Source organism: Sycon ciliatum, chromosome 9 (genome assembly GCF_964019385.1).
Source record: "Sycon ciliatum chromosome 9, ocSycCili1.1, whole genome shotgun sequence".
In the NCBI taxonomy this organism is placed as follows: domain Eukaryota; kingdom Metazoa; phylum Porifera; class Calcarea; order Leucosolenida; family Sycettidae; genus Sycon; species Sycon ciliatum.
The window spans coordinates 17,891,811-17,913,343 of NC_088651.1; the positions used below are offsets into that span (position 1 = coordinate 17,891,811).

Here is a 21,533-nt window from a genome sequence, read left to right on the forward strand (position 1 = left end):
ACATCGTTCAACAGGTCCTTCAAGAAGTTGCAGGAAATTGTCGTGCAGCTTCTTGGCCACTTTGTGCTCTTGGTGTATTCCAGCCTGTACCTGAGCACACCCTCCTTGGTTTTGGCGTGCGCTCTCCCTATATTGGCATTGTGGGACAGACATGCCGACTGTACCCGTGCTCTCATGCCATTGTACGAAAAGTGGACACGTTTTGGTGCCCACTTCAGTATGACAGCATGGAAAATTTCCAGACTACAAATCATACTGTACCTTGTATTTGTGGCAGTGTAGCTGCAACCGGAAAGTAACGCAATGGAATTAACTTACAGATAAAGAGAACCGAAATAACACACATGATAACGTTCCATGTACATTACATCAATTCTCGACTTCACTGACTAGGATTTTGAGTAGAGGACTTTGCGTAGGACTGTACTCTGTACTCGTTTAGAGCTACGTTCTGGACGGCACAAAATCATGCAGTTCACTTACCTCATCGTGCTCACGTTCCTGGAAGTAAATCGAAGATGGTCTGCTTTTGCTGGCAGCAGAGGTAGAGGAGCTACTAACTATTAGTATGACATGCACCGCCAAGTTCAGGATGGCAGAGACCCTGGCTTCAAGCATCGCTGCTGCTTCTGCTTATAGTCACCAATGCTTTGTGCAAACTCTTGTTGGAAATCTCTTTCATAGCACATCTCAGTGAAATGCTCAGTGCAGACACGATTATTTTTCGTCGGAGAAAAATCCTTCCAACATACTCTCCATAGCCAAGCTGTCGTCAGGTTCGCGTCAGCCAGAGGAAAGCCATGCTACGACAGCCCGCAGGCGCCTCTTTCTTCGTGACATTGTTGCATCCAGAGACGCAGCAGCGAGTCGTGACAATAAATCGGGCATGGCACAGAACAACAAGCACTTCAACAATGGCCAAGGACTTTTCATTCTTGCTTCAATTATTTGAAAATGTCATCTGAGTGGACCGGGCTGAGAACGTTTTACGTCACAGGGTGGGCGGGGGCCCCCTCGTGCCAAATATGGAAAATTGCAATTGGTAATTTAGGTATGTTATCCTTGTCGTAGAAGCTTCCGGTTTTCGCCATTCTACCACTTGCGACATACTCTAATGGATTCCGCAATAAAAAATGGGGTGATTTTGGACCGGAGTTCCCCTTTAAAGCTGTTTGGACCCTGTCAAGCGCCACATGTTAATAGCCTCTTTTGCATAGCTACGGGAATTAAAGTATTATACTTTGTGCGTTTTCTTGCACTTACTGTTGCAAATAGGCATTTGTAGAGTTCCATCAGCACTGCACATTGCTGTTGCAGATCCGTTCATTCTATAACCAGTATTACACGTGTAGTTCACACTCTGAAGATAGGACACCATTGTCTTGTCTGCATTGCCATTCACGAGTGTTGACACTGTGCAATTTACAACTAGCAAAACCAGATCAAAGAAGGACATTTGAGAACGGAAGTGAAATGCTCTCCGTCCTGAAATGCAAAAATAATCATTGTATTTGTATGTGTGAGACCAAAGCACCCAGCAGACATAGTGGGCTGGTCTAAGGCCATGATTAAGAGATGATAGGTGATCTCAAGTGTAATCCTGAATAAGCAGACTGAAACCGTCTACCCATACCATAGAGTTGTCTTCTTGCTCCTCACACTACATTCTTCTTGGCTTTATGCTACACGTTAGCAGGCGACTTGATAACACTCAAGAAAGCACTGCCTTTTCCCGGCTTGGGGAATTGTGATTGTGGTCAGAGATGTCTGGAATACATATCTTTGAAAAAGCAGTTTTTGTTCCCAGGAAAATGACTCGACTTACTGATACAGACAGGTTTCAGCCCTGTCAAAGTTCCAGTAGCACTGCAAGTTGCTGTTACTGATCCATTTATACTATAGCCAGTGTCACATGTGAAATTCACTTTTTGAAGGTATGACAGAACTCTCTTGTCACCACGGCCATGGGCAACAGTTGGCACAGTACAATATTTATTGATAACTAGAAATGAGAGGACAATGAAAAATGTAGTGGAAAGGGAGAACAAGCAGAAGAACGTTAGAAGAAACAACTCTCCAGATTAACCCTTTGGCGTCCATGGTTCGATTTCAAACCATGGGCATTTTGTATGCATGTGGGCAAAGTCAAACTTTCGGTTCTCGGCCAAATCTTGACCAAATTCAACAATCGAAGGGTCTAGGTGGTAGAGAAAACTCTCACCTATCAAAAAAAGAGAGAATTAAACAGGTTAGATGGGCATCGTATGTGCTCTACATGCAGTCGTGAGACAGTCAAGAGTCAAGTCAGTCCATATGGATGTGTGTGTGTGTGTGTGTGTGTGTGTGTGTGTGTGTGTGTGTGTGTGTGTGTGTGTGTGTGTGTGTGTGTGTGTGTGTGTGTGTGTGTGTGTGTGTGTGTGTGTGTGTGTGTGTGTGTGTGTGTGTGTGTGCGGCAGAAACCAGTGTGTAATCAGGCTGGTGCTTGCCAGTGTCGTCTCTGCCAACGCTGGTTCCGCAGCTCCGGTGGATTGACTACCCATCGGTGTGATCACGGACCTGCTCCCAACGTCGAGCACCCCGGCAACCCGGTCACTCCGCAGTGCAGCACCTGTCACCGGAGTTTCAAGGCCAGCAGCGGCTTGGCCAGACACAAGTGCGACCGCACGAAACGAAGGACAGTGTCGGAAAGGGTCGACTTGCCAAAGGAAGTTCCGACTACGTCCCCATCTAGTACGCCATCAGAAGTGCTGCTCCTCAGCCTCTTCCACCCCTCTCACCTGACGGGGACCGTATAACCTATCAAGGCAACGTGTATCAAGGTCAAGGTCAAGGTGTGTGTGTGCATGTGTGTGTGTGTGTGTGTGTGTGTGTGTGTGTATCAAGGTCAAGGTCAAGGTGTGTGTGTGTATGTGTGTGTGTGTGTGTGTGTATGTGTGTGTGAATCTGTGTTTTTTTGCGGTTTGCTCCAATCGATGTCAACTATCAGTCTCTGAGTTAGCCAGAATATAAAATGATTTGTAAAATTAAAGGAACCAGAAATAATTAATCACTCGCCATGCGTAAAGAGAGAGCCTTCAAGGTCAGGGTCCTATGCAATGTTTTTTTTTGCCTAGCTCATTATGAATGTGTTTCGAACTGATGGAAACGTTTTTGCAATACAATGATAATTATACCGTATTTTTCGGAGTATAGCGCGCACCTTTGTATAACGCGCACCCCCAATCTTCATTGGGGGTGCACACTTCAATCTTCAATCTTCATTGAAGTACATGCATTTCATATTCGGAGCATAGTGCGCACCTGCGATTTAGGGCCTAAAATAGCACATCTAAAGTGCGCACTATACTCCGGAAAATACGGTAGTCGACAAAGTAACGTATTTTGCATAGCGGCATAGATTGCTTAGATGACGGCCTTATGCCTACGGACCGCAGTCACCGAATATGGAACAAGTTCGGGCATGATCACGTCTTTTCTCCTGCCGCCTAAATGCCTGTTTAGCAGTCTCTTGCTGTCAACACATCTTTTCACGAAGTCGGCGAGTCTCCAAACGACGGAATATTTCCTTCGTTGTTTCTTGTTGCCGGCATAGCCTTTGCGAGCACAGCAAATGTCGAAGCGGCGGGACCTCTCTTCTCCCTACTTCTCTCTGTGTTTGCATTCCTGCTGACGCTATCTGATCAAAGCTTCAACACTGTCACCCCTGTCCATTGCTCGTATCCGTGAGGAGGTGTCAGCCGTCAGTAACTCGTTCAATGGCTTGGATACTCGACTCAATATTCTTGAAAGAAGGCTTGAGAAGACGGATACCGGACCCTTGGAGCAAGCGATCAGGTCGCAAGGCGAAGAAATCCGGCGTGTGGCTGCTAACGCGGACGTAACTTGCAGTCGAGTAAGGAAGCTGGAGGAGTGCCTGGCCGGTACCCAACCAGTCTGTACCAGTCCTTCACCGCGGGTACATCCACGGCCCGCGCAGGCTGTGGGTGCGTGCCAGGCGCAGATGCACCCCCACTCCTACTCCAGGGCTGCGGCTGCGCCGGCTACCGATGGCTTTCGTGCCAAGGCTGCCCAGGCTGCACCAGACAGGACGAATGCAGGCTCAGTAACGGAGCCCACACTTCAGGCAACGGTGACATCTTGCTATCAGCGCCCTGCACGCAAGCACGACCGGTTAAGGGGTGCCAGTCGGCTAAAGTGCAAGGCCGTCTACGTTGGCCGTGTTGATGTCGGTTGCTCGGCAAGTTCAATCGCTAAATGGTGCGAGGACCGTAGTGTGACTGTGATCAAATGCTCAGTATCTGCGGCACGGTATTTTGGTCTGGCGTATGCCCACCTTGTTATTTCGGAGGAGCTTGGCAGAAGTCCAGAGTCTAGACTTCTGGCCAAGTGGCATTTCGGTTCGTGAATGGCGCTTCAAATCAGACCGCATCACTCAACAGAACTGAGTGCGTCGCTCAATCCACTTGCGCCACCATTCCTTCCTGATTCTGGACGACAAACTAATAAAACTCCCAATCAACCTGCCCAATTACCTTCATCCTTCTCAGTGCTCTCACTTAACTGCCGCTCCATAGTGAATAAGTTAGCTGAGCTTAGTCAAGTCTGTGAGCAGTATTCTCCAGACATAATCTGCCTATGTGAAACGTGGCTGACAACTGCCATAGACGTCTCAATTCCAGGCTACACGTCATACCGCCTGGACCGCCCACCCACGACCAGCTCTGATAACCTGCCAGCAAGAGGCTATGGCGGTGTTGCTACTCTTGTAGCTGACAGATCGTTCATGTCCATCAAGCGCCGCTTCGACCTTGAGCGCTGTGGACTGGAGGCGGTTTGGCTCGAATTGCGGCCAGTGATCCTTCCCTCACTCCCCCTCATCATCTGCTCAGTTTACAGACCCCCTGGAGACAGCATCTCCCAAGTCCAGGCATTTAGTGACCTCCTAGAGGACTGTCTGTCCAATATTAGCCTCCCCAATTCGGCGATTGTACTTGCAGGAGACTTGAATGCTCGCCACTCTGACTGGTCTCCTAGTGACACCACGAATCGTGCTGGAAGGGAGTTCCGTAACCTCTTCTCTTGTTTTGGCCTTGAGCAAATGGTGACATTCCCCACACACTTTACCCCCACGGCTCAACATCGTGTATTGACGTTGTACTCACGGATCATCCTCACCTACTACTCTCTGTTACATCTGTTGCTCCTCTTGGTGCATCTGACCACGCACAGATCCTCAGTCATTTCCTACTGCCTACTGATGCTGTTTACCGTGAGGAACCTGCTGCAAGCGGACATCCCGCTGCTGCACCCCGAAGCCACTTCAGCAATGTTCCTGCAAAGCCGGAATATGACTTTAAATCCGTGCCATCTTCCGTCTGGGATAGTGTGAATGCAGAGCTCTCTGATATTGACTGGAGCTGGCACCTGCGTGCCAGCAACGTCGATGATGCGCTTTCACACTTTTCTTCCATTCTCAACAGTGCCCTTGAGAAGCACCTCTGGCCATTCGGAAAGCAGCCGTATTCTCACCGCTGCCCACGGCCCAGTCAGCCACCCTGGGTTGATGCCCATCTCCGCACAGCAATCAAGTGGAAATATGATCTCTATAGCATTTTTAGGAAGTACCCAACACAACAAAACAAACAAGCATACCAACAGCAGCGAAATATAGTGAAAACCCTGACGCGGACAAAGTACAGAGCTTATATCCGCTCAGTGAAAACTACTTTGCAGGGTAGACACCGTCCATCGCTTCACCAGTTTGTGAGACAAGCAAGAATTCGAAACGTATCACGGGAAATTCCGTCACTCACAACAGGGACTCAGCAGGCGGCTGACCCTTTGGCCAAAGCTACGGCATTAAACGCCCAGTTTGCCTCTGTGACTCGGCCAGATGACCCGTTGCTCTCTATTCCCCCTATTCTCACCCCCTCGTGCCCTCAGCTTGTTTCACGTCCGTCATCACCACAACTGCCACTGTCCGGCGTCATCTGAAGAAGCTTCCGACGTGCAAGGCGTCTGGTCCTGACGGCATCCCCAACCGGGTCCTCAAGGCCCTGGCACCATCCATAGCATTCCCTTTGTGCCATATTTTCAACATGTCATTTGCCACGGGCATAGTCCCTTCCGCATGGAAAACAGCGAAAGTCATACCTGTATTCAAGAAAGGTTCCCGTCACGAACCTGCAAACTACCGCCCTATCTCTCTTCTTCCCTGCGTGTCCAAAGTATGTGAACGCATCTTTTATGACCACTTATACAGACATGTTTCGCCGTTTCTGAGTCCCGCACAATCTGGGTTTCGTAAAGGCGACTCCACCTCTCTTCAACTGACCCGCATCGTGCAGCAGGTGTGCCAGCATAGGGATAACAGAGCGCTTGCTGGCATTTGCTTCTTTGACTTGGCCAAGGCTTTTGATACCGTCTGGCATCGAGGACTTTTGGCAAAGCTCGAGCATGCATTCAGGGTACGCAAACAACCACTCTCCTGGCTGAAATCTTATCTCTCTGGGCGTTATCAGTACGTAACTGTGCTTGGCACATCCTCAGCTGCAGAGCCAGTATTGTCGGGCGTTCCTCAAGGATCAATTCTTGGTCCCCTACTATTTATAATTTACGTAAACGACTTACCTGCAGTCTTCCCTGGAACGTCTCTGTTTGCTGACGACACGACCCTTCTCACCTCATCAGCTTCCCTCACTGGCCTGAAAAACAACTTGCGTGCTGGCATTCAGGAAGTTCTTTCCTGGATGTCGTCCTGGAGGTTGTCCCCAAATCTATCAAAAACAAAGATCATGCTCTTCCCGCCCCAGCCGGAGTTCACAACCCTCATCCATGCCAACTTTCCAAATCCAATTGACATAGTGTCTTCTCACAAACACCTTGGCATTGTGATTGACTCTGCACTCTCTTGGGTACCTCACATCGAATATATCTGTAAAAAAGCAAGTAAATCCTTAGGAATTCTCTCCCCCCACTGCTCCTACCTCCCACTTTCTTGCAAGCTTCTTTTTTATTTAGCCTACCTTCGCCCAATATTTCATTATGCAGATACGTCTTGGGTTGGGTTATCCTCTTCCGCTGCTGCAAAGCTTGAAATACATCACAAGAAAATCCTTAAAATTCTCCTCCATCAACCCCGCATGCTCTCATCATCCGCCCTTTATAAAATCGCTCACACAACCCCGTTATCACATGGACGCAGTGCACACCTGGCTTCTCTTGTCCATTCTATTAAGCTTGAGTTGTGCCCACCTCATCTCATGTGTTTTAATTGGTTCTCTTCTCTAAGAACTAGAAACTCGCTCTTACTCCCTAAGTGTAACTCATCCACTCTTTTGCGCTCCCCTCTCTTTATTGCTTATTCTGTTTGGCTCACTCTACCCAGAGAAGTTAAGGACCTGACCTCACTCCGCCTGTTTAAGATCCGTGCCGCCCCTTATTTACTACGACATGCATAGCTCATTATCCACATGTCCTTTGCGTCTCTGTGTTTTTCACTGTTTTTATTTGACATTATCTTTCTTTACGGAGTTGTTGTTGCTGTTCGTTTTGCTACTCTTTCTTTTTCCCTCCCCTTATTTCTATTTATCGCCGTGGTTGGCAATCACCCACTCTCGTAATATTGGCCGGTGTTTCCGCCGAGTCTTGAGATGTTGCAATAAATACTAAATACTATTTTGCTCTTCCTCATAGTTCTCTGTTAATGATCTCAGCATTTTATACAACAACTGTGCCCATTAAAACACTGCAATCTACCCGATCCTTGCATTCCCTGCCCATTAGGCATTCGAATGATAATGCGATAGTGCAGCACTGTAACCTTGATGACCTAGGCAAAAAAGCATAGCGATGGTATTTTTTTTCATTTCCCCTACTTTCTCAAGTCACAATATGGGATTCGAACCTGCACTCTCACCCTGCATGCATTCTCCCAATACACTTCGCATACACACACATTATTTTAAGATATGAAGCTGACAAAGTACCATTTTTTTCATTTTTCCATTTTTCTATTGCTTCACAATTATCATATTCAGCAATTGGTAAGAGCCGTAGTTGGCTCTGGAAATCGCGGCAGGAAGGCAGATATGCCTGTTCAATTGGTGAATTAGAATTAAAATACCATACCATACCATGCTTCATGTCATGATCTTGCAGTTGAAAGCCCTATTTGAGTAATGTGGCCAACTGTCTTTGATGGTACGGTGTGGGATGGGAAACCGCCAGGCATGTCGATGTCGTCAGGCACAAAAAAAGAAACGGAATTAAAGCTGTGTGGACCCTGGCTAGCGCCAGACCAGACGTTATGTAAATACGGTCTTTTGCATAGCTACGGGAATTAAAGTATTATTGTTTACGTTTTCTTGCACTTACTATTGCAAGTAGGTATTTGTAGAGTTCCATCAACACTGCACATTGCTGTTGCAGATCCATTCATTCTATAACCAGTATTACACGTGTAGTTCACACTCTGAAGATAGGACACCATTTTATTGTTCGCATTGCCGTTCATGAGTGTTGGCACTGTGCAATTTACAACTAGCAGAACAAGAACAAAGAAAGACATTTGAGAATGGAAGTGAAATGGCGTCCGTTCTGAAATGCAATAATTGTATGTGTATGTATGAGACAAAAGCACCCGGCAGCCATAGTGGTTCATTTCACTCATTCAAGCTGCTTTAGCTTTCGCCTCCTTGCCGGCCCTTGATATGTCTTCAATGACTTCCAAGGTATGGGCCATCAAACTATGAATAATGAATTCAAGAGCCGAACAATTCGCTTAACAACATACAGTTTCCCAAGAAACTTCTAAAACGTTGCCACAACGATTCAAGTGAGATAAGCAGTGTCTGGGACAGCCCCATGTGATCAATAAGTCTGCTATGCACTCATACCCTCTAACTGCAATCATGTTACCAACTGTGGGGTGAAACCTAATTTCGATGAATCTGCTCTTCATGGACAATTGGCAGATGAACATGATTGTTTTCTGAGACCCTGCGGCGATTCCAAGTCAATTAAGGGGGAATGGTGATTGTGATCGGGGATGTCTGGAACACAAATATTTGAAAAATCAGTGTTTGTTCCCAGGAAATGACTCAACTCACTGTTACAGCCAGGCTTTAGCTCTGTTAAAGTTCCATTCTCACTGCAAGTTGCTGTTGCAGATCCATTTATACTATAACCAATGTCACATGTGTAATTCACTTGTTGAAGGTATGACAGAACTCTCTTGTCACCACGGCCATGGTTGACAGATGGTACAGTACAATTGACAACTAGAAATGACATAAAGACGTAAAGTGTTAGGAGACAGGTAGACAAAAGAAGAAGAAGGCTCAGAGAAAAAAAACTTGCCACATTACAGTCTATTTTGATTCCATCACTCCTGACTGAGCTCTTGGCCCACATGATGGAGTTTTCAAACTCGTCAAAGATTATGATCTAGAACACGAAGTGCAGCATCCATCCACATCTCCTCCTCCATTATCTAAATACATGTGCAATGTACCTCGTAGCGTGTGGATTTTCTCCTGAAAGAGAAGAATCGCAAACAATTTGAATCTAGTACAATATATGGTATATTTTAATTTTCAAATCTTGATTTCGTGGTCCTGGGTGTGTGCGTGTGCGGGTGCATGCAAGAGTGCGTGCGTGTGTGTCTGAGAATCCGTGTATGCGTGTATTCCGGGACATGCATATATTCATGGAGGAGTGCTTTCATCCACAGTCAGCTGAGTATGCCATTCTTGAAAGGGTGCGCTTAATGAAGCCAACAATTACGAGTGTCAGTGTCATGCAGAATATTGCAAGATCGTAGCAGTAAAATTCATGTCATGGAAGGTAAAAGAATCACTCTCTCATCATTCTTTTGATCATAATTCAGATCACGGCAAACAATCGAGGACATCTAGAAGTAGTAATTTTAGTACTCATCCGAGGTATGAATCTTGGACTGAGCCAAGCACAAGAAGAAGCTTTCTGCCAAAAAAACTTAAGGAGTTGCTTTTTGTTTGATCCTTTGATGTGATCTTTGTAGCCAGTGAAATTTAATTGATGTTTGGAGCAGAAAGCAGAGAGGTGAGAGGTGGACTGAGACTTGATGGCACTAACGGCGAATATCAAGACCTTACGGCCACGGAGCTGCGGGCCTCTGCGCTGGTCGTCTGTCCGTGTGGAAGCGAAGCAAACGCGGGCAACATTCTGCTGAAGCGAGCGCGGAGCTGAAGCTGGATTGGAAACTGACGTACCTGCTTACTCCACAACACCGGCGCATAATGATGTACATGTACAAGACTTCGTGCGTATTCAACTCAAATCCGTGTTCCGTCAGCATCAGTGTCAGCAACTACATGCAGGACAATTTGTTCCCAAAATAACTTCGGGACAGTCTGTTCATGGTTTTCATTTGTATTGGACTCATTCTCTACACTTGCGATAATTTAGCGGCAATTCTAATGTTGAAGCGTTGTTCTCTTGTAATTTAGTGGAACCTGTATTAAGTAGTTGGGTTATATGTTTCATTACACTGTGGATAGATCTCATGTGTACCGGTTTTGTGGCACGATGATTATAGCCATTTGTCCTCTCCGTTCTTGTGCAATCATGCATATGTAGGTTGGTTCTCTTCATGTTATTGTTACCTATTTCATAGATGTTGATTGCCTTGTTGCTTTCTCTCCCCTCTCCTCTCACCCAAGCCATTCTGCATAAGCAAAGCTGTGGAATCAACATACGGCTGCTACACTTCAATGCGAGAATGCGTATAATAATAATAATTGGAGCAGATACATTGAAATTTACTATTTACTGCACGACTGCACTCATGTACTCAGGCATGCAGCTTCACTTGTACCAACTATTCGGTGAACCAATGCTTTCGATGAATCTGCTCTGTATGGTTATTTGGCAGATGATCATGTTTTATTAGAACCTGCGGCAATTCCAAGTCAATTAAGGGGGAATTGTGATTGTGGTCAGATATGTCTGGAATTGTTACCAGGAAATGGCTCAACTTACTGTTACAGACAGGTTTCAGCTCTGTCAAAGTTCCATTCTCATTACAAGTTGCTGCTTCGGATCCATTTATACTATAACCAGTGTCACAGGTGTAATTCACTTGTTGAAGGTATGACACAACTTTCTTGTCACCACGGCCACGGGCGACAGTTGGCACAGTACAGTTGACAACTAGAAATTAGATAAGGACATGCATATGAGAGACATTAAGTCTATGTTGATTACGTCAATCCTAACTGAGCTCTTGGCCCACATGATGGAGTTTTCAAACTATTTTGGAATTGTTAAACTCGTCGCAGATTATATCTAGAACTCAAAGTGCGGCAACCATCTACATCTTCTCCGCAATCATCATAATACCAGTTTATGAACGCCTCAACATTCAACCCCTACCATCAATGCATTTGCAGCAAACTCCTGCTGCTAGCGTTTCGTGTAATTCATAATAAATGTAGTGTGCTTCTTCATGACCTCGTTAAACCTCTGTCACACATCCATAAAAAAATGAGCACAGATGTTCCCCTGCTTCTTTTCCCAAGGATCTCATCTACCAGGTCAATTCCAGACCGCTCTTTTATCCCACTTGACAATTCAATGACATTGCTCACTGATCAAATAATTATGCAATCTTTCTCCAATGTTATCGCATGAGCTGATTGTTTAGTAACTGGTGGTGTTAGTGGACAATATAGCGTAACTTGTACTTGGTCCGCGTCAGCTATATTGTCGCTTATCTTTCAGCTTTGTTTATATGTCGCCAATGCTTACTTGGCAGCCCATTTCATCCCAATTTTGGTTAGCAAGTTAGTTTGCTAGTACCTGAAAGGTCTAGCTAGAGTTCGAGTGGATTTCGAGAGCGACAGGTGGGTGATTCTGATTGATACAGCGCCACATCAAATAGATTATCTTTTTACGCTGTGCAGGCAAGAGCAGCGCAAGCCACAAGAATGCAATTGGCTACTCGGAATCAGCTCCATTTTGCTGAACGGCAAAGATGGCTCACCTCAGGGATCGCTCATCAAGCTGAGATCGCAGCTCCCTTACCTCCAGATCAACGCTCGGAGTATCCAGAGCGTCGTGGAGATTTGCAAGTACTGTACGCATCGTCGTTCAAAATAAAATCTTGCAAGGAACAGCGTCTGATTTGAACCACACAGGCTGTCGTGCTGCCCACGCAAAGTCCTATAGAGAAAGCGACGGTCACGATCGACTGCTCTTTAGAAAATAGCCAGGCAGCGGAGAGGAAGAGAGATGAGCTTGAAACAGCAAGAGAGTCGATCCCGAGCAAAAATATTTGTCGCCAGAGCCGAGAGCAGCGACGAAGAGGACCGAAAGAAGTAGGACCCCTTCCTTGGACAATATATTCCTCGCAGCTAGTTGTCACTCTATACCTTACCGTCCATCGTACCAAGTTTTATCACTTCAAGTGCACGCGTTCATGTCCAAAGGTTAAGTTCAAATTGTCGAAAAATAAGTGACAATATTGCTGACGCGGACCAAGGAGTTTCTTTGTCCTTTTTTTCTTTACTAGAATCTTTCTTCTGCGGTCTTAAACGCTACTCCATTTTTTTTATAATAATAATGATAATAATAATGTTCAGATGGAGAGCCAAGGTTTAATTTATGCAAAAGAGAAAGACCAAGGAACTACAAGTTACGCCATAATGTCCACTAACACCACCAGTTACTAAACAATCAGCTCATGCGATAACACTGCACGACACTGACCGGCGGTACTGACGTTCTACAACTAACTGGCTAACAGCTCTAGCACATCTTGGATGCGCACTCCAACAGCCTTCCAACTTGGAAGGTTCTAAGTTAGAGAAATAACATAAGGAGGGGAAGGTGAGCCCAACCAAGACAAGCACGAGCTGAAAGTCTCAGCTGTGAAGGATTTTGGCGGATGTTCATGCATGTCGATGACGATACTGGCAAGACTGGTGGTGTTAGTGGACAGTATAGCGTAACTTGTAGTTCCTTGGTCTTTCTCTTTTGTAAAAATAATAATGACAGTTCGCATATCACTCATTGCATGAGGTAAACACATCTGTTGACAATTTCGAGCCACCCAGCTCTATCAAAAGCAAATTCAGGTTGTGGCGTTTCCATGGAATGCTTGCAAATGCCCGATTGGCAGCAGACACTCTGGCTGCTATGTCTTCTGCTGTGCCTAGCATACTCCCCAGCAGCTTCACCGATTTCCATGAATCATTTTCCTTGGTCACAGTGAAGTATTGAGTTTTTGCCACGTTAAGCTTCAGATTGTCATCCGAGAAAACGGGTTCACACACACACGGACGGTTTCTTCCACCGCTGATCGCGTGTTCTGATGGGCAGTGGTTTCGTCTGCGTATTGTGTGAAAGTTACCGGTAGGTCTGATGTGGGTAGAGCTTGCTCTTGGATCTTACGCATGGAACCTTCGGTGTAAGTTATAAACATTATCGGTGACATTGGGTCGCCCTGGACGACACCGATGTTCGTTGGAAATGGTTTACTTAGTTGTTTACCAAGCTTTGTGCGGGCTGTTGTGTTTGATACTAGGACTGCAGTGGTGGACGTTGGTGCGCCAGCAGTGGCTAACCTCTCCAGAGCAACCTGACGAATGACAGTGTCAAACGCACCGCTGAAGTCCAATAGTGCCGATGAAAACGACCAGTCGCCAAGTAGTGCGCGCTCACACATCGTCCTGGCGTAAAATACACCATCCGTGGTCGATCTGCCAGGGCGGAAACCAGCTTGATTTTCTGCCACATATGACTGCACATGGTGTGTGTTTAGTCGGGTGAGTATTGACGTCAAGATCTTATGGATGACGGAAAGGAGCATAACGGGATGGTAGCTTTTTGGCTGTCCTAGAGGCTTGCCAGCTTTGTAGATGGGAACGGTGAGGCCGCAACGACTGTCGTCAGGACGGAAAGGAGTACTGAGACATTCGGCGACATTGGTGGACAGTTTGTCATAACTCGTAACATGTTGTCCTTTTCCTTTCTTCATCATACAATGATTGTTGTTTGCCCTTTGATGTAATCTTTGTAGCCATTCAAAGTTAGTGGCTACTTGGAGCAGAAACATAGAAATTAACTGTTTACAGCATAACTGTACTCATGTAGTCAGGAATACAGCTTCATTTGTACCTGCACTCGTGGAGCAACTAAAAAGAACCAATAGCATGATGGTATTGTTTCCGGTTTGAAAGTGGAGAGACAGCCTTCGTGCATTGAAAAAGGAGTAGAGAGTGACAAACGTAGGTTGGGAAGCTGATTATTGAGTGCTTCTAGTATGTTTTGAATATAATAGAAAATTCGCACACCAAAATCAGTGCGGCGGTGGGCGTACAATTTTCTTGCAGATGTATTGTTTGATAACTATATCAGTATCGTGATGGGTGCAGTCGAGGGGGTGGTTTTTCCTCTAGGCTTCGTTCGGTCGACTTTGCTTCGTCCTCGTTGAAAGTATTTTCTGAAAAAAGTCGATTCTCAAAATTGTGTTGATTTTCAATGTACTTGGTGCCATATGATTGCCGGCTATGAAATGTGTACTTACTGTTGCAAGTAGGCATTTGTAGAGTTCCATCAGCACTGCACATTGCTGTTGCAGATCCATTCATTCTATAACCAGTATTACACGTGTAGTTCACACTCTGAAGATAGGACACCATTGTCTTGTCTGCATTGCCATTCATGAGTTTTGGCATAGTGCAATTTACAACTAGCAGAACATGAACAAAGAAAGACATTTGAAAAGGAAAAAGGAAGTGAAAACCCAATACGACGTGAAAACCAGCCCCGTCACTTGAAATATTACTCATGGTATGATGTAAACTTTCACTACTGCCGCCATTCACACCCTCGCTCACTTGAATTATACTGTAATTCACGTCATGCTGTAATCTTTCCGGTCTGATATGGTGATAGATGTGGAACATCTACCTTAATAATGACAAACTGGACAAATGGCAACGGAGGAAGCTACGCGTACTGCTGCAGATTGTCTACCCGCAATGCATCACCGATAACAACGTATGCACAGAAACAAAACAATCTCCAGTTAGTGCCACATGCCGGCGATGCAGGCTGCTGTGGTTTGGCAATGTGGTGCAAGAGGGTCCAGAATCCACCTCGTTCCAAGCACTGGAGCTATCCATCAACCCAAATGACATAAAAACACTGTGGCCGTTCACTGTTGGGGTGGATAGATACGATTCGGCATGAACTGAAGGCAGCGGATCCCTCCGTGGAGAGTGCTCTTCCAGCTGCAGAAGATACACTAACTTGGATTGACACTGTTGACAGATGCGTCGACTCTGCACCTATGTAACATGTTTAGGGAAGATGCGAGCTGTGTGTATTATTGTTATTATTATTTTTCGCTTTTTCTTTATTTGTTGTGTCTGGCCAGTGATATCATGTTATGATTGCCCATACAATATTCAACTACTGCTGTCATTCACACTTTCACTCACTTGAGTTACTAGTATACTGTAATTCACGCAATGATGTGGGCCGCGATCAGCTAAAACATGTCTTTGGGGTTTCGTAAAAATGTTGAGAAATGACGAAATGAAAAGAAATGTTTTGTTTCGAGCGCTTTCACTCTGCGCTTCATTCATGATGCGGCGATCATCTTCTCAAATTGTGTTCAAACACTGGTTCGGCGGTCTAGTTCAAGTAGCTGGCTAGCAAAGACTGACAATGTTCGTATCTAGTGACACTAGAGCAGCTCGCAGGGCCAGACGATCGCTGTGCATGGCCCAGGTTTGGTCAGGTGTCAGCAAGTCTGTGGCGGCGGGTCTGCAGAGCGACGCTGAATATTTGTTGGGATCTCAGTGATGTTGATGTCGACAGCGAAGCTGAATCGTTCCCGTCGTCTCCAGTAGTGGCAGTGGCGAAGAGGCGCAAGTTGTGGGCGGGTATATTAGGCGGCGAACTGCCTTACGTCGTTACGATGTTACTTGCCGTTCAGCTCTAATGAGTCATCTGACACAGTCTCGGAAGCGCAGGCGACGATCAAAAGTGTCACTGCCAGAATCGAAAGAGTATGCAAGTGCAATGCCGCCCAGAGCATCGTGGTGCTTTCCAGGAAGAACTTGGTCCATGCGTTGGAACTTATGTCGTTGACATGCTCAAGTCTGTGTCAACATCTTTAGTTCCGTTGTATTGTGCTCCGCCACGAAAGCCACTAACTTTGTCTCTTTGTGTTAGACTGTGCGAAAACTGTCATTTTCCATTTCAAAGTACATATTTTGAAAGCGGTGTTTGGGGCACTTGTAGACTACTTTTCTGCCCTGTATCACCTTCAAGAGGTCAAGTAAGGTCCCAAGAACTGTTTTCTGGAGGACATTTGAAAATTTCACTCTAAGACATGTTTTAGCTGGTTGTGGCCCATGTAATCTTTCCGCTCTGCAATGGTGATATATTTAGAACATCATAAAAAGTTTATTCAATGTGTAGTTGTGCTTTACACTCTGTTCCAGAGTTCTCCTTTTCGCCAAAACTATCAGTTTGCGCTGGACGCCTATTCTGTGCATGAAGTGAGGACGAGAGCTCTGCATCAGAGTATGCCTTTGCAGCTAAGGGCCTGGTCAGACATGCCTTTTGCGGCAACGCTTTTTTCGCACCTCACTTCATATTTTTGCTGTCGCTTTCGGCGAAACATTTTGAACCGTGGCCACACATACATAAACACAAAGCAGCTGTGCAGTCTAGGCACTTGCGATATGAGGCCACCAGCGAGACATTTCAGTACTCTTTCAAGTAGTTTTCTGTCATATGCAGGCAGTCAGTGCAGTCAGTGTTCAGACGGTATCGGGTCATGTCAGTGGACACTAAGTGCATTGTACAGACCATGCATGAACTACTGCCTACTGCAGAGCTCAACTAGACACAAGCTGCTACTGCAGAGCTCAACTAGGCATTGCGACTAAACAGCCGTCTTCCTGGGAATCCTGCAGTGCTCAGCACCTTTCGTTTGAAACCTATCTGCTAGCTAGCTACGGATCCCGGCCCAAGCTGTTACTCGGGCAGCTAGAAGAGATGCAATTCAGCGTATGACTGTGTGGATGGGACCAGCACTCAGAACCACGTCCTTGATTTGTTTCTCGCTTTCAACTTTCTGCCTGGCGAGATTTCTTGGCGGAGACGAACAGCGCTCACGCTGCTAGGTCAGGTTGGACTTGCGAGTACTGTAGTGGCTCAAAACAATAGTATTACCAATGTCGAGGCGCCGCTATAGCAGTCTCACCGAATAGGTGCATGTAGGACCAGACCCGAAGAGATCGTTTTTCGGCAGAGAAATATTTACCTCCATTCGCAATAAGGTTCGACTTTAAGTTCAGCTGTAAGGGAGTCTACAATAAACATATAGCTGCACTTACTGTTACAAGTAGGCAATTGTAGAGTTCCATCAGCATTGCACGTTGCCGTTGCAGATCCATTCATTCTATACCCAGTATTACATGTGTAGTTCACATGCTGAAGGTATGACACAGTTTTCTTGCCTGCACTGCCATGTAGGAGTGTGGGTGCTGTACAATTTACAACTAGCAGTACAAGAAACAAAGAATGAATCAGGAGACAGAAAGTGAAAACTGCCATTCTTCATCAATGCTCACTCCGAAACTGTACTGTCCAGCTGATCTTGACTCGTTGCCTCAGCACACCACCAGCAAAGTAACACATCCGTTGCCACTGAATTTTATCCAGCTGTTTCGAGTACCGGTATAGAACCTCTGTCCGTGAAGGCAGATATTAGAGAGGTTCCGCATAACATAGTTATCGTAGTAAAAACGTAGTCGATCTGCGGAAAGTCTTACGTACACTGCATGCGAATCTGTGTTTCGCCATACGAAGTTTTCAAATCACGTAGCTGCCCATGGCAATTCCGAACGCGGCAGTGTTCGACCGGAACGACCTGGGGAGAGAGTCCTAAATTTGTACCGCAATCCACTTACAGAGCACCTACGTTATCAGAGACCTATCCACGAGGCGTTGGGCAGACAGAGCACAACAGAGGGGCGGAGGTGCCAGTAGGATGGCGGGCAACAGGCAAGTCAGATTGTCAGGGGATTGGGGAGTTGAAGAGCGAAGGAAAGCCATTGACTACGATAATTATAGAAGGTGCCGGCCATACAGATGTGAGTCAAAGAAATGCAACCTACCATATTTCCCCGATTGTAAGTCGCACCTTTTTACACTAAACATCAAGGGCAAAGAATGGGTTGCGACTTACAATCGAGTGTGACTTCTTACTTATGTGAATACATTGGGACAATTTTGTTCGAACGTGAGAATGTGCTGCGACTTATAATCAAGTGCGACTTATAATCGGAAAAATACGGTACGTATTGCAGAACTCCTGCTCAACACGCGATCTGAGATGATCTCAAAATGCAGGCATGCGAATAAGTTCCGCCTCGAAAATGTCACACCCCTCAAGTGAACTGATCAAGTACTGTACTGCACTTTGTCTACGAAACTCACTGTTGCGGACTGCACCACTCTGCTCCCGCCCGCCCCTCACCCAAACACCCCTAGCGATCTCACTTGCCTGTTGCCTTCATCCTCCTGGCACCTCCACCCATCTGCTGTACAATGCCTCCCTAAGCCTCTGCCCGCGCTTTTAAGTAATGCTCCTACATTCCTGTTGCCCGTCACCCTCCAAATTCGTATACGACTGTGACTCTTTGTGTTTAAAAGCGCACTGCTGGGTGGATTCCAGTGTCAGCTGTCTGATGATTGCCTGGCGGCATGAAACTCAGAGTTACAACCAACCTGAACGTCCTCCGCTGAGTCTGCTATGTTCTAAGTTCTGTCTCTGACATTGAAAACTCTCTGCAGCACGGGCATACTGTAAATATACCAATTTTCGGCAGCTATTTAATTTCAGCTATATTCGGCACCGACCCAAAACGCCTAAATTAAAACGCCGATGAAAATTTTCACAGCATCTGTCGCACTATGCCGTGCCCTCTGATCTACCCCACGCCGAAAATAAATCGCCGCCGAAATGTCAAAAATCGTGAAGTGCCGAAATTTTGTATATTTACAGTAGACAGATTGGAAAATTGAACGGTATAGACTTCGAGATGTTTGGAAAACAGATCTTCCAACTCACTGTTACAGACAGGTTTCAGCTCTGTCAAAGTTCCATTCTCATTGCAAGTTGCTGCTTCAGATCCATTTATACTATAACCAGTGTCACATGTGTAATTCACTTGTTGACGGTATGACACAACTTTCTTGTCACCACCGCCATGGGTTAAAGTTGGTACAGTACAATTGACAACTAGAAATGAGATCGCAATGAAAAATGTAGGGTACAGAGAAAACAAGCAGAAGAACGTTAGGAGAAACAGCTCGCCAGTTCAAGGAAGGATTCAACAGGTTCGTTGGCCATCGTATGTTTTTTAAAATATCGAAAACTACAATCCTTCAGACATATGAATGTATACAAAGAGAAAGACCAAAGAACTACAAGTTACGCTATACTGTCCACTAACAACACCAGTTACTAAACAATCAGCTCATGCGATAGCATTGCACGACACTGACCGCCGGTACTGACGTTCTACAACTAACTGGCTAACAGCTCTAGCACATCTTTGATGCGCACTCCAACAACCTTCCAACTTGGAAAGTTCTAAGTTATGAAATAACATAAGGAGGGGAAGGTGAGCGCAACCAAGATAAGCACGAGCTGAAAGTCTCAGCTGTGAAGGACGTTGGCGAATGTGTAAATGATATACAGTGTACATACGTATGTATAGTGAAGGCAGCACAGAAACGGCAGTGGAGGTGAGGCCTGGGCTGAGCTCGTCCGACTGTCAGTCTCGGAGTCAACACTGGGCAGACACCCAGGAAGGTGTGTGTGTGTGGGGGGGGGGGGGGGGTAGTAGCTTAGGAGATAAGGGATGGAGCCAGTGCGATCATAGTATGTAATGCATATGCAGAAGTAATATGTAAATCTTAAAAACAATAGTGCGGTGGACCTGTGTAGAGGAGAGGCATCATGGACATGATGTACGTGTATAACTTATAACTAAGTTATAAGTGAGCCACAGTTTGTTTCAAAAAGATTTGCAATCAGGTTTTGGTCTTAAGAAGTATGAAGCTAAGAGAAATTTGGATAGCAATGTGCATAAAACGACTTATTAGGGCACGGCAAATTGTTCTGTGAATATCAATTTTTTTATCAAAACCCACGATTTATCACTTCCTTTTTGGCCGTGTGGTTATGAATGCTGTCTGATGACGATGAAGTTGTGAGTTCAAATCCGAACCTATCTTCAAATCAAACTTTTTTTCATTGTTTTGGTGATCAAGCTGGTACAAGACAAACAAAAGAAAAAAGGTGGCAGCACAAACGACTTGTCCTTGTTGGACCTCACACTTCCCGCCGAACTGACTGACACTTGACTGGCTCACGCCATGTGAACAGATCCACAACACTGAAACGGTGTGAGTGAACACGGAAGTCATTGCGATGTAGCTATGTGTTGATCACACCGGCACATCGATCGATCGATTTCTTTTTGAGATAGCCAATTTTTGAATTTAGCAATCAACGCCGTCTACTATCAGCTTTCACAGGCATCTCCTTTTCTCAAAATGTCGTCGAAGTCACAAGGATAGCTTTGCCAAGTCAAGGCCTTCGGAATGAGTCTGTGTCGATGTCGTTTTCGTCACATGGTGAGAGAAAATTCCATCGCAGCTCAAAGAAACTGTTTGGTCACAAAGCGAATTAGAACCCATGCCGCTCGTCAACATTTAACAGACTTTCAACATGTCCTCTCTGACTCCATATTGATATGAGGAAGACCTCATTTTATTTTAATTTTCTATTAATTAGCCCCTCGCGACAAAAGGGTCACTTTGGCTTCCGTGACACTTTGGAGAAAATCGCGTACAAAGTTTGAAGTGAGGAAAATCCCGTTTTTTGAGAGTGCGTCATCGTTTTTGTGTTCCTACGCGGAGCTGTTGCACAACATCGATTTTACGTCACCGTTTGCGCATGCGCCTTGGTGACAGCTTCACGCAGCAGTTTATTTGAGAAAAATCCGTCAAGGGATCTCTGTTTTATTGTTGTTTGTAGTTGAGGAAGAAGTTTGATTTTTTGACGTGGCGTGGTTCGCGAGCGCTGTCAGCTGTTTCTTGACGTCGACTTGTTGTTTGCCTGTTGTTGACGAACAATGAGCCGTCCAATTTATTTTACGACTGATGAGGCGCTCGCCGCTGTCCTCGCTGAAGCTGAAGACGAATTCTGTGGACGAGAAGGCGAACAGGCGCACGCCAGCGCCCCTGCCACGGAGAATGTTGTTTCTTCTGATGACGAGGAGAGCGAAGGCATCCCTGATCACTTCTTGGATGATGAACTGGACATAGCTTGTGCTGCTGCGCAGTTCAACGCTTTGGCCGCTGACGATGTAGATGAGGCAATGGCGGAGGACGCAACAGAGGCTGTTGATGAGGAAGGCACTGATGCACATGAAGATGTTGAGGCTGCTACTGCT

The 21,533-nt window shown here is 45.8% G+C and overlaps 1 protein-coding gene across 1 annotated transcript in view; it reads right to left on the reverse strand.

Moving 5' to 3' along the window:
• LOC135824313 (CUB and sushi domain-containing protein 3-like) overlaps positions 1-20,502 on the reverse strand; it is a 42,666-nt gene extending 22,164 nt beyond the window's left edge. The window contains exons 1-9 of the mRNA XM_065337047.1: positions 20,412-20,502; positions 19,139-19,309; positions 17,400-17,564; positions 14,570-14,734; positions 11,023-11,193; positions 9,111-9,281; positions 8,377-8,541; positions 1,826-2,002; positions 1,264-1,428 (exon numbers count right to left, since the gene is read on the reverse strand). Coding sequence (XP_065193119.1) covers positions 1,264-1,428; positions 1,826-2,002; positions 8,377-8,541; positions 9,111-9,281; positions 11,023-11,193; positions 14,570-14,734; positions 17,400-17,564; positions 19,139-19,309; positions 20,412-20,502 — 1,441 coding nt within the window. The remainder of the gene's footprint in view (positions 1-1,263; positions 1,429-1,825; positions 2,003-8,376; positions 8,542-9,110; positions 9,282-11,022; positions 11,194-14,569; positions 14,735-17,399; positions 17,565-19,138; positions 19,310-20,411) is intronic.
• Between the last annotated feature and the right edge of the window lie 1,031 nt (positions 20,503-21,533).